The sequence below is a fragment of the Scyliorhinus canicula genome, chromosome 4 (genome assembly GCF_902713615.1).
Source record: "Scyliorhinus canicula chromosome 4, sScyCan1.1, whole genome shotgun sequence".
Taxonomy (NCBI): domain Eukaryota; kingdom Metazoa; phylum Chordata; class Chondrichthyes; order Carcharhiniformes; family Scyliorhinidae; genus Scyliorhinus; species Scyliorhinus canicula.
The window spans coordinates 6,265,668-6,277,979 of NC_052149.1; the positions used below are offsets into that span (position 1 = coordinate 6,265,668).

The window sequence follows — 12,312 nt, forward strand, 5'->3', positions numbered from 1 at the left end:
CACCTCACTTCCTCACACACTCACCTCACTCCCCACACACTCACCTCACTCCCCACACACTCACCTCACTCCTCACACACTCACCTCACTCCCCACACACTCACCTCACTCCCACACACTCACCTCACTCCCCACACACTCACTCACTCCCCCACACACACCCTCACTCCCACACACTCACCTCACTCCCCACACACTCACCTCACTCCCCACACACTCACCTCACTCCCCACACACTCACCTCACTCCCCACACACTCACCTCACTCCCCACACACTCACCTCACTCCCCACACACTCACCTCACTCCCCACACACCTCACCTCACTCCCCACACACCTCACTCCCCACACACTCAGCTCACTCTCCACACACTCACCTCACTCTCCACCCACACACCTCACTCCCCACACACACCTCACTCCCCACACACTCACCTCACTCCCCACACACTCACCTCACTCCCACACACTCACCTCACTGCCCACTCACCTCACTCCCCACACACTCAGCTCACTCTCCACACACTCACCTCACTCTCCACCCACTCACCTCACTCCACACACACTCACCTTACTCCCCACACACTCACTCCCCACACACTCACCTCACTCCCACACACTCACCTCACTCTCCACCCACTCACCTCACTCCACACACACTCACCTCACTCCCCACACACTCACTCCCCACGCTCACCTCACTCCCCACACACTCACCTCACTCCTTACACACTCACCTCACTCACCACACACTCACCTCACTCCCCACACACTCACCTCACTCCCCACACACTCTCCACACTACCCACACACTCACCTCACTCCCCACACACTCACCTCACTACCGACACACTCATCCTACTCCCCACACACTCACCTCACTCCTCACACACTCACCTCACTCCCCACACACTCACCTCACTCCTCACACACTCACCTCACTCCCCACACACTCACCTCACTCCCCACACACACACCTCACTCCCCACACACTCACCTCACTCCTCACACACCTCACTCCCCACACACTCACCTCACTCCCCACTCCCCACACACTCACCTCACTCCCCACACACACACCTCACTCCCCACACACTCACCTCACTCCCCACACACTCACCTCACTGCCCACACACTCCCCACACACTCACCTCACTCCTCACACACTCCCCACACACTCACCTCACTCCCCACACTCACCTCACTCCCCACCCACTCACCTCACTCTGCACACACTCACCTCACTCCCCACACACTCACTCCCCACGCTCACCTCACTCCCCACACACTCACCTCACTCCTTACACACTCACCTCACTCCCCACACACTCACCTCACTCCCCACACACTCACCTCACTCCCCACACACTCACCTCACTCCCCACACACTCACCTCACTCCTTACACACTCTCCTCACTTCCCACACACTCATCTCACTCCCCACACACTCACCTCACTCCCCACACACTCACCTTACTCCCCACACACTCTCCACACTACCCACACACTCACCTCACTCCCCACACACTCACCTCACTACCGACACACTCATCTCACTCCCCACACACTCACCTCACTCCCCACACACTCTCCACACTACCCACACACTCACCTCACTCCCCACACACTCACCTCACTCCCCACACACTCACCTCACTCCCCACCCACTCACCTCACTCCCCACACACTCACCTCACTCCCCACACACTCACCTCACTCCCCACACACTCCCTTCAGTCCCCTTACACTCACCTCACTCCCCACACACTCACCTCACTCCCCACACACTCACCTCACTCCCCACTCACTCCCCTCACTCCCCACACACTCCCCTCACTCCCCACACACTCACCTCACTCCCCACACACACACCTCACTCCCCACACACTCACCTCACTCCCCACACACTCCCCTCACTCCCCACACACTCACCTCACTCCCCACACACTCACCTCACTCTTCACACGCTCACCTCAGTTGAGGCCCCAGCACTGATCCTTGTGGCACACCACTTGTCACATTTTGCCAACCAGGAAATGACCCATTTAAGACTTTGGGAGTGTTGGCTGGGCCGGCATTTGTTGTCCATCCCTATTGGCCCTGAGGGTATTTAAGAGTCAACCACATGGCTGTGGGTCTGGAGTCACATGTAAGACAGACCGGGTAAGGACGGCAGATTTCTTTAGCGAACCAGATGGGTTTTTCTGACTATGGTTTCATGGTCTAATAATTCCAGAGGCAGTGGCGTAATGGCGTTGTCACTGGATTCGTAATCGTGAGACGCAGGGTAATGCTCTGGGGACCTGGGTTCGAATCCCACCTACGGCAGATGGAGAAATTCGAATTGAATCCAAATCTGGAATGAAGTCTAATGACGACCATGAAACCATTGTCGATTGTTGTTTAAAAACTCATCTGGTTCATTGATGGTCTTTCGGGAAGGAAATCTGTCATCCTTACCTGGTCTGACCTGGCCTACATGTGACTCCAGGTCCACAGCAATGTGCAGTGGTTGACTCTTAATTGCCCTCAGGGATGGATAATAAATTCTGGCCCAGCCAGTGACGGCCAATAAGAATTCAAATTTCACCATCTGTCACGGTGGGTTTCGAACCCGGGTCCCCATGCGTTACCCTGGGGTCTCTGGATTACTAGTCCCGTGACAATACCGCTACCCCACCACCAACTGCCCCATTTTCCAAGGTGCAAAATTCACCCTTGTTTTTGATTTCAGAACCTCACGACCTATGACGTCTGCAGCATCTTTCTGGGCACCTCTACACTTTTTGCCTGGGTTGGCGTCCTCCGATACCTGGGATATTTTCAGAAATACAATGTAAGTATCATTGCAGAATAACATTGCCGGGTTGAGTTTCCAATTGGGATAACGTGCCCAGAATGTGCTGGAACTTTGAGTTAGTTTGGTTAGGCTTCCAGTTCATGTTAAAATTAATCTTCATAATCACTCATGTATAATCTTCCATGAAGCAACGCAATTGGAAAGCAGAATAGAGTGGAACGATTTTTGTTTTCAGTAATGATGTTTTCCACGCTGTATTTACGAATTGGAACCTGGAGCAGGTTTACGAATACAGCTGGAAATGGGATTATCTCATTTTTAATAAGTTTGTCCAATCTGCAACTTTTGAGTGACCTGATTTTAAATGACTTAATAAATCAAACATTTAATAGTTGTACAGGTGGACACCTGTCCATTCCTGAATTGTTTAAACGTTTTCAGTTGAGTGGAAAACCTCTTCAAAAAGTGCTGACACTTAGCTGCACACCTCAGATAGGGAGTGTAATCCAAAGCGTCTTCCCCAAACAGCAGACTTGGTGGAAACCCGAATCTGTGGCCTGGGGAGTGTTGAGGTTTGTGGTCAGGTCCTAATCCAGGGAATTGTGTCTTGGAATCAGTGAGACGGGTCATAGATTATCATAGAATTTACAGTGCAGAAGGAGGCCATTCGGCCCATCGAGTCTGCACCGGCTCTTGGAAAGAGCATCCTACCCAAGGTCAACACCACCACCCTATCCCTACAACCCCACCCAACACTAAGGGCAATTTTGGACACTAAGGGCAATTTAGCAAGGCCAATCCACCTAACCTGCACATCTTTGGACTGTGGGAGGAAACCGGAGCACCCGGAGGAAACCCACGCACACACGGGGAGAACGTGCAGACTCCGCACAGACAGTGACCCAAGGCGGGAATCGAACTTGGGAGCTGTGAAGCAATTGTGCTATCCACAATGCTACCGTGCTGCCACAGGTCGTGGTAAACATGGGCTGAAGTAATTCCGAGCATAACGCAATTGCACTCAAAATAACCCAGTCCTTTCCACCGTCCCAGTCGATAATGGCCAAACTGCGCCAAAGTGACTGGCGGAGGTAGACCCAACTCCAAATTTTCATCTGTTGGTAGAATTAATCCTCCGTTAAATGCTGCTCTACCTGTTCACAGGTGCTTATTTTAACAATGCGAGGGGCTTTGCCGAAGGTGCTGCGCTTCTGTTGCTGTGCTGGCATGATCTACCTGGGCTACATGTTCTGTGGCTGGATTGTACTGGGACCGTATCACTCAAAGGTAATCACTGGCAACACACAAACTTGGTGAATATGAAATCTGTCCTATTATTCTCTACAGAGGCTGAGAGAGCTGCTACTTTTTTCCCCCCAGAATGTTCTGCTTTCATTTTGAGTAAGCCTGCAGGTACAGCAGGCAGTAAAGAAGGCAAACGGTATGTTGGACTTCATAGCGAGAGGATTTGAGTGTAGGAATAGGGATGTTTTACTGCAGTTGTATAGGGCACTGGTGAGGCCACACCTGGAGTATTGTGTACAGATTTGGTGTCCTTATCTGAGGAAGGATGTTGTTGCTATGGAGGGAGGACAGCGAAGATTTACCAGGCTGATTCCTGGGATGGTGGGACTGTCATATGAGGAGAGGCGAAGTCGGTTAGAATTATATCAATTGGAGTTCAGAAGAGTGAGAGGGGATCTCATAGAAACTTATAAAATTCTAAAAGGATTAGGCAGAGTAGATTCAGAAAGAACATGTCCGATGGTGGGGGAGTCCAGAGCTAGGGGGTCAGAGTTTGAGGATAAGGGGTGAACCTTTTCGGACTGAGGTGAGGAGAAATGTCTTCACCCAGAGAGTGATGAATCTGTGGAATTCGCTGCCACAGAAAGCAGTTGAGGCCAAAGCGTTGTGTAATTTTAAGAAGGAATTAGATACAGCTCTTGGGGCTAAAGGGATCAAGGAGAGGGGAGAAGGCGGAATCAGGGGATTGAATTTGATGATCAGCCATGATCATAATGAATGGTGGAGCAGGCTCGAGGGGCCGAATGGCCTCTTCCCGCTTCTCTATTTCCTTGCGGCAGGGCATTGATAGAGTAATAGCTTTTTATCTCCTCGCCCACCTGCTTGAGTAGTGAGGGATAGAGATGGTTCCTCTTCATAGAACCATAGAATCCACGGCACGGAGACAGGCCCTTCGGCCTAAACTGGTCCATGCCAACCAAAAAGCCCATCTAAGCTAATCCCATTTGCCTGCATTTGTCCCATATCCCTCTAAACCTTTCCTATCCATGTATCTGTCCAAATGCCTTTTAAATGTTGTCAATGTCCCTGCCTCGATCACTTTCTCCGGCAGCTCAATCCACACACGTCCCACCCTCTGTGTAAAAAAGTTGCTCCTCAGGTTCCCAGTAATTCTTTCCCCTCTTAACTTAAACCTATGCCCTCTAGTTCTCGATTCCCCAACCCTGGGGAAAAGAGAGTGCAATCACCCTAGCCATGCCTCTCATGATCTTATTCACCTCTATAAGATCACCCCTCAGTCTCCTACACTCCAAAGAAAAAAGTCCCAGCCTGTCCACTCTCGTCCTCTAATTCAGTCCCTCGAGTCCTGGCAACATCCTTGTCAATCTCTTCTGCCCTCTCTCCAGTTTAATAACATCTTTCCTGTAGAAAGGTGACCCAAACTGAACACAATACTACAGGTGCGGCCTCACCATCGTCCTGCTCAACTGCAACATAGCTTCCTAACTTCGATACTCAATATCAGGACTGATGAAGGCCATCATGCCAAATGCCTTCTTGACTAAGGTCCTACCATTCACCTTGAAAGTCCTACCTTGATTTGACGAAGCAAAGAAGGTGAAAGGGAGCGAAAGGGAAAATGCTGGAAAATCTCAGCAGGTCTGGCAGCATCTGTCGGGAGAGAAAAGAGCTAACGTTTCGAGTCCAATTACTCTTTGTCAAAGCTAACAGACAGAGAAAGTTGGAAATATTTATACTGTGGAGTGAGAATGAAAGATGAGTCATAGCCACTGAAACCCAGGGAAACCGGGTGCTAATGGCCACAGATACCAAGAGGAAAGCGTGTTAATGGCAGTCCCCAGAGAGGACAAAAGATGTGAAAGGTCAAACGAACATCAGAGGATGAACTGTAGGTGTGGGGGGAGGGGAAGGGGGAAGCAAAGAGGAAAAAGGTGCAGGAAAGGTGGATAAGATTGGGAGGGGGGGGGGAATTAAATGTATATTAAGAAAGAAAGAAATGAAAAATGAAAATGAAAATGGCTTATTGTCACGAGTAGGCTTCAATGAAGTTACTGTGAAAAGCCCCTAGTCGCCACATTCCGGCGCCTGTCCGGGGAGGCTGGTACGGGAATCGAACCGCGCTGCTGGCCTGCTTGGTCTGCTTTAAAAGCCAGCGATTTAGCCCAGTGAGCTAAACCAGCCCCACTGGTATGGTAAAAGACAGTTAAAATAACATGAAAACAATTGGGCCGAGGTGGGGCTGATTACCTGAAGTTGTTGAATTCGATGTTGAGGCCGGAAGGCTGTAGCGTGCCTAAGCGAAAGATGAGATGTTGTTCCTCCAGTTTGCCTTGCGCTTCACTGGAAAAAGGTGAAAGGGAGGGAGGTGTTCAAATTCACAAAGGGTTCCAACAGTGTAAATAGAGGGGAATGGTTCACACAGGCAGGAGGGTCCATAAGGAAAAGTACCCGTGAAGAAGATGAGGAGGATCACTGTATACGCTGCAAGTTGTTACGATCTGGACTGGCAATGGAAGCAGATCCAGTTAGGACTTTTGGAGAAATTGAAAATGTGATAACCCTTATGGGGATCATGAGGAACCACATATCGATCTCTCTGTGGGGCTCGTTGACTACGGGTTCCCATGGTAACGCCCAGTTGAGACTCGTTATCGAGCTTTTTAAATACCATCTCAGACTCGGTCTGGGAGTTCGTGTTAATCCCGGGCTGGGACAATAGAGTTGGAGGCGTGGGTGGGGAATTGTTTTGAATTAAAATAAATTTGGATTAACCTTTATTTTTGTGTCTCCTGGATTAGTACTAAGGGGAAATATTTAGAGAGCTGTGGGGAAAGAGCGGGAGGGGTTTATTCGATTGAACAGCTCTTTCAAAGACACATGTAATGGGCCGAATGGCCTCCTTCTATACTGTATCATTCTGTTCAGTAAGTTTTATTCCAGGAAGCGAGATCTGGAGTGGAGAAACAACAGGGCTTCCATTAATGGTCACATTCAGAAAGAATTGTGTGTTCATTTTCCAGTTGGTCGAATTCTGTAGCCGCAGAGGTATTGGGCGAGGTTCAACAAAATAATTCTATGTCCAGTTTTTGGCGTGTTTAGCAGGGTGTTTCCCGCGCCTGGAGCATTGGGAAGACGCCACAATTCAACGGCACTTTGCTGGTTATTCTGTCCTCGGCGAAGGACACTCCATCGAAGCTTTAGTCATTTCCCGCACACGGCTCAACTCGCGGATTGGGGCCCAGTTTTTAAAGGCAGCTCCCGATCTTTTGACCCCCTCAGCCAACATCACGCGGCCTATGGTTCTCCCCCCGCCCCCCCCCCCCCGCCATTTTACCCACCCTGCCACGTTCGACATACTCGAGGACCCCCTCACCGATTTAATGGGTAAGGCACCCCTGGGTCTGACTGCTGGCACAACCAACCTGGCACCTGCACTGTGGCAATGCCAACCTGACACCCTGGCAGTACCACCCTGAATGTTCCAGGCTGGCTGAGCCAAGGAGCCCAGGTGCCAGCAGGAGTACCAGGGTGCCACCGTGTCCTGTCCCCGACCACGCGTGGCTCCCCAATAACCTGGAAGACCACCAGATGCCTGGTCCACGTTTGTGTGGATCAGTATTAAACAGCGCCCTGGTAAGGTCCCCCAAGCACGGCCGTTAGGTCCCGGATGTCGGGCGAATACAGTCTAATGTCTCATTTAAATATGCCTAACTGGATCTCGTCCAGTGAGGGAGAGATCCAGATTGTGACGTCTCGCGACATTTGGTTGAATCTAATTTCTTTGTTGTACTCGGTGTGGACTCCCCGTGTCCTGATTAAGCTTCCCCTGAATGATTTGTCCTGAGCAAGGACCACAGCTTCATCCCCTAACTCAATTGATTTCCAGCTCAACATGACACTGCGCTCTTTCTCAATTGACTTGATCTCCACACCCACTTCTTTGTCCAGGATTCATCCCTGTGCCTCCAATGTTCTCCCTGTCCTGCCCTCTAATCCTCTCGAGATCTTTTCATTGAGAGGTGTCCATGGGACATCAGCCATCTCAGTTTCTCTGCTCCTCTCCCCCACTCTAACCCATCCATTCTCTCGGGTCCAAAAATAACATCGTCATCAATCCCGCTGACGAGGGTGGTGTTGTTGTTGTGAGCCCAGTGAATGACCTTGAATTGAATCAGGCTGAGTCTGGCACAAGTTGCGGTCGCGTTGACTCTACTCAACGCGTCCGCCCAAAGGCCCTCCTCTATCTCTCCCCCCAGCTCCTCCTCCCACTTTCGCTTTAGCTCCTCGGTCTGCGTCTCCTCTCATCCCACAAGTTCCTTATAAATGTCAGAAACGCTCCCCTCACCTATCCATCCTCTGGAAACTACCCTGTCCTGAATCCCCCTTAGCGGCAGGAGTGGGAAGGTTGGTACCTGTCTGTGCAGAAAGTCCCGCACCTGCAGACATCGAAATTTGTTCCCCCACCAATGCAAACTTCTCCTCCAGCGCCCTCATATTGGGAAAGTTCCCCTCTATAAACAAGTCCCCCATCCTCTCAATCCCCGCTCTCCGCCATATTCGGAATCCCCTGTCCATCCTCCCCGGGGCAAACCGGTGATTATTACAGATTGGGGACCAGACCGATGCTCCCTCGGCTCCCACATGTCTCCTCCATTGCCCTCAGACTCTCAAGGCCGCCACCACCACGGGGCTGGTGGAGTACCGCGCCGGCGGGAACGGCAGAGGCGCAGTTACCAGCACCCCGATACTTGTGCCCTTGCAAGAAGCCGTCTCCATACGCACCCATGCCGACACCCCCCCACCAGCCACATCCTAATCGTGGCTATGTTAGCCGCCCAGCAATAATTGCTAAAGTTTGGCAGCGCCAGCCCGCCCTCCAGCTCCCTGACTCTGCTCCAGCATTACCTTCCTCACTCGCGGGGACTTGCCCCCCCCCCCCCCCCCCCCCATACAAAGCCGGCTATAACTTTATTGACCCGCTTAAAAAAGGACCGCGGAATGAAGATGGGGGAGACATTGAAATACAAACAGGAATCTCGGGAGGACCATCATTTTCACCGTTTGGACTCTAACAGCTAGAAACAACGGGAGCGCATCCCATCTCCGTAAATCTGATCCACCAACCGGGCCCAGTTAATTTAATGTAGCCGGTCCCAATCCCACGCCACTTGGATACCTAAATACCTGAAACTGTCCCCAACCACTCTGAACGGCAGCTCCCACAGTCGCCTCTCCTGACCCCTCGCCTGGACCACAAACATCTCGCTCTTCCCCATATTTAGCTTATACCCCGAAAACCGGCCGAATTCCCCTAAAATTCCCATGATATCTTCCACCCCCTCAATTGGATCTGAAACATACAGAAGCAGGTCGTCCGCATACAGTGAGACTCTTGTGCTCCACCCCCCCGGACCAGCCCCTTCCAACCCCTAGAGGCCGGCGGCTCTATTGCCAGCGCAAACAGCAGTGGGAAGAGGGGGCATCCCTGTCCCGTCCCCCAGTGCAGTCTAAAATAGTCCGAAGTCGTCCAGTTTGTCCGTACACTTGCCACAGGAGCCTGGTACAGCAACCTGACCCAGTCAATAAAGCCCCTCCCAAATCCGAACTGCTCCAGAACCTCCCATAAATAATCCCACTCAACCCGGTCAAAAGCTTTTTCCGCATCCATCGCGACCACTACCTCCACCTCCCTACCTTCCGGGTCATCATGATCACGTTTAACAGCCTTCTTACATTGGCCACCAGCTGCTTGCCCTTAACGAACCCCGTCTGATCCTCCACAATGACATTCGGTACACAATCCTCAATCCTGGAGGATAAGATTTTGGCCAACAGTTTGGCGACTACGTTCAACAGGGAATTGGGCCTTTTAGACCCACATAGCTCCGGGTTCTTCTCCCGTTTCAGGATAAGCAAAATCGTGGCCTGTGACATCATCTGGGGCAGAACCCTGCATTGCAGTGTTAATGTAAGCCTACTTGTGACAATAAATATTATTGTTATATTATTTAATAACCAGTTAGATTTAGAACTCAAATTATTTTAACTTGAGCTTTCAAACAAGGGGGTGGTTTATTGTGGGGTATGTTATGCTGATCTGATTGGTCTCTGCTGAGCATGTGATAACGTTTCCTGTTGCTGGTCTGCACCAATCAGGAAGCAGGGCTGGTTATACATGATGTTGCATTGCCAGTTCCCCATCTAGGTTAATATATCTGTTAATATATTTGTTATGTTCTCTATTCTTTCAGTTTGTAAAGTTAAGCGCTGTTGCTGAATGCCTTTTCTCTCTAATCAATGGCGATGACATGTTTGCAACATTTGCGGAAATACAAGAGAAAAGTAACTTGCTCTGGCTCTTCAGCAGGATCTACCTGTACTCCTTCATCAGCCTCTTCATCTACATGATCCTGAGCCTATTTATTGCCCTAATTACTGACACTTATGAAACAATTAAGGTAAGCTAAATTTAAACTAAAAACAGAATGGTTGATAGTTTGCGTCAATAGATTTTCGTGCAGGAGAATTAGATTTTTTTTCAACTCCTTTGTGCAATGTGGGTATCGTTGGCAAGGCCATAATTTATTACCCATCTCAATTGGGTCAGGTATAGAGCTAACTCTATCCCTAACACCTTAACCATATTGCCCATCGCTAACGGGGCGTTGAGCTGCCACCTTACGCTGTAGCAAGACACGTGGTGTAGGTACACCCACAGGGATGTTATTGGGGGAGTTCCAGGCTTTTTGCCCCCCCAGCGTGGTAATGAAATGGCAATATAGCGCCAAGTCAGAATGGTGCATGAGCTGGAAAGAAATTTGCAGGTGGTGGTGTCCCTATGCGCCTGCTGGCCTTGTCCTATGATGTGGAGATGCCGGCGTTGGACTGGGGTGAGCACAGTAAGAAGTCTTCCAACACCAGGTTAAAGTCCAACAGGTTTGTTTCAAACACTAGCTTTCGGAGCACTGCTCCTTCACCTGAGGAAGGAGCAGTGCTCCGAAAGCTAGTGTTTGAAACAAACCTGTTGGACTTTAACCTGCTGTTGTAAGACTTCTTACTGTGCTTGTCCTTCTACACAGGAGAGGTCACAGGTTTGGAAGGTGCTTTCAAAGGAGCCAATTGTCGAGCATCTTGAGTGTTGTTAGATTGCACTCATCCAGGATAGTGGAAAGTATTCCATCACACGCTTGACTTGTGCCTTGTAGATGGAGGTGATTTATCCGCCACAGGATTATCAGCCTCTAACCTGCTCTTGTAGGCACAGTATTAATGTGGCTAGTCCAGTTCAGTTTCTGATCAATGGTAACCCCCATGATATTGATAATGGGAGATTCAGCGATGGTAATGTCATTGAATGTCTCTCTTGTTGGAGAAGGTCATTGCCCGGCACTTGTGTGGCACGAATGTTACTTTTTTTTTTGTATTTCCACACAATATTTATCCACATAACTGTTGGATTGTCAATACTATTGTCACATCTAAATAGCCAGTAGCTCAACCTAAACCCTCAGCCAGCAATCTCAAAACTATTTTATTTTGTAAAAAGTGTTCACTGTAGATTAATCTTACCTTCTGTTTCTTGCTAAAGCTCAGATGTACCAAAAAAATGTTCATTAAAAAAGTTAGCATTTTCAAGTACATTCCCCAGTCCCAGCACCACAACTGTTCAAAGTTTTGGTCCTGACCATCTGTAAGCAAAAAGAACAATACCGGGGAGAACACAATGGCACCTTGTTAATATTCACTTGCTCTACGGTGCCTACATTGAGAACATGCATTGCCGACCACAAAATGGCGGCTGAGGTGTCCGAAGTTTTGCCCGACCCGGCGAAGTCTACTCGTGTTACCACCACAAATTGCTCCCCCTTAAAATAAAAAATTAGTTGCCGTTATCCTGCCAGCTTCAGAAATGCCTTCAGTACAAGGTACCACAATGTCCCTGGTGTAAGAAACCTCCAGCCTTCCACAGTCAACAACACAGAAACACATGTGCTCCCCCACCGCCCCCCGAGGAAGGCTGCAGGTACCGAGATTGCAGAGTGAACCTGTACCTGTTCTCTTAAATCAGAAGAGGATCTACATTTGACATCAAAAGGAGAATTTAAAAAGAAACTAAAATGGAGAAACGGTTTGTGTGTGTCCTGCTCTGGCTTTTGGTGTTAAAGGACAAAGAAGAGCAAAGAAAAATTACAGCACAGGAACTGGCCCTTCGGCCCTCCAAGCCTGCGCCGATCCAGATCCTCT

The 12,312-nt window shown here is 49.8% G+C and overlaps 1 protein-coding gene across 1 annotated transcript in view; it reads left to right on the top strand.

Moving 5' to 3' along the window:
- The window catches only part of LOC119964112 (mucolipin-3-like), an 87,887-nt gene that overhangs the window by 70,415 nt on the left and 5,160 nt on the right, over nt 1-12,312 (top strand). The window contains exons 8-10 of the mRNA XM_038793418.1: nt 2,737-2,838; nt 3,967-4,089; nt 10,320-10,526. Coding sequence (XP_038649346.1) covers nt 2,737-2,838; nt 3,967-4,089; nt 10,320-10,526 — 432 coding nt within the window. The remainder of the gene's footprint in view (nt 1-2,736; nt 2,839-3,966; nt 4,090-10,319; nt 10,527-12,312) is intronic.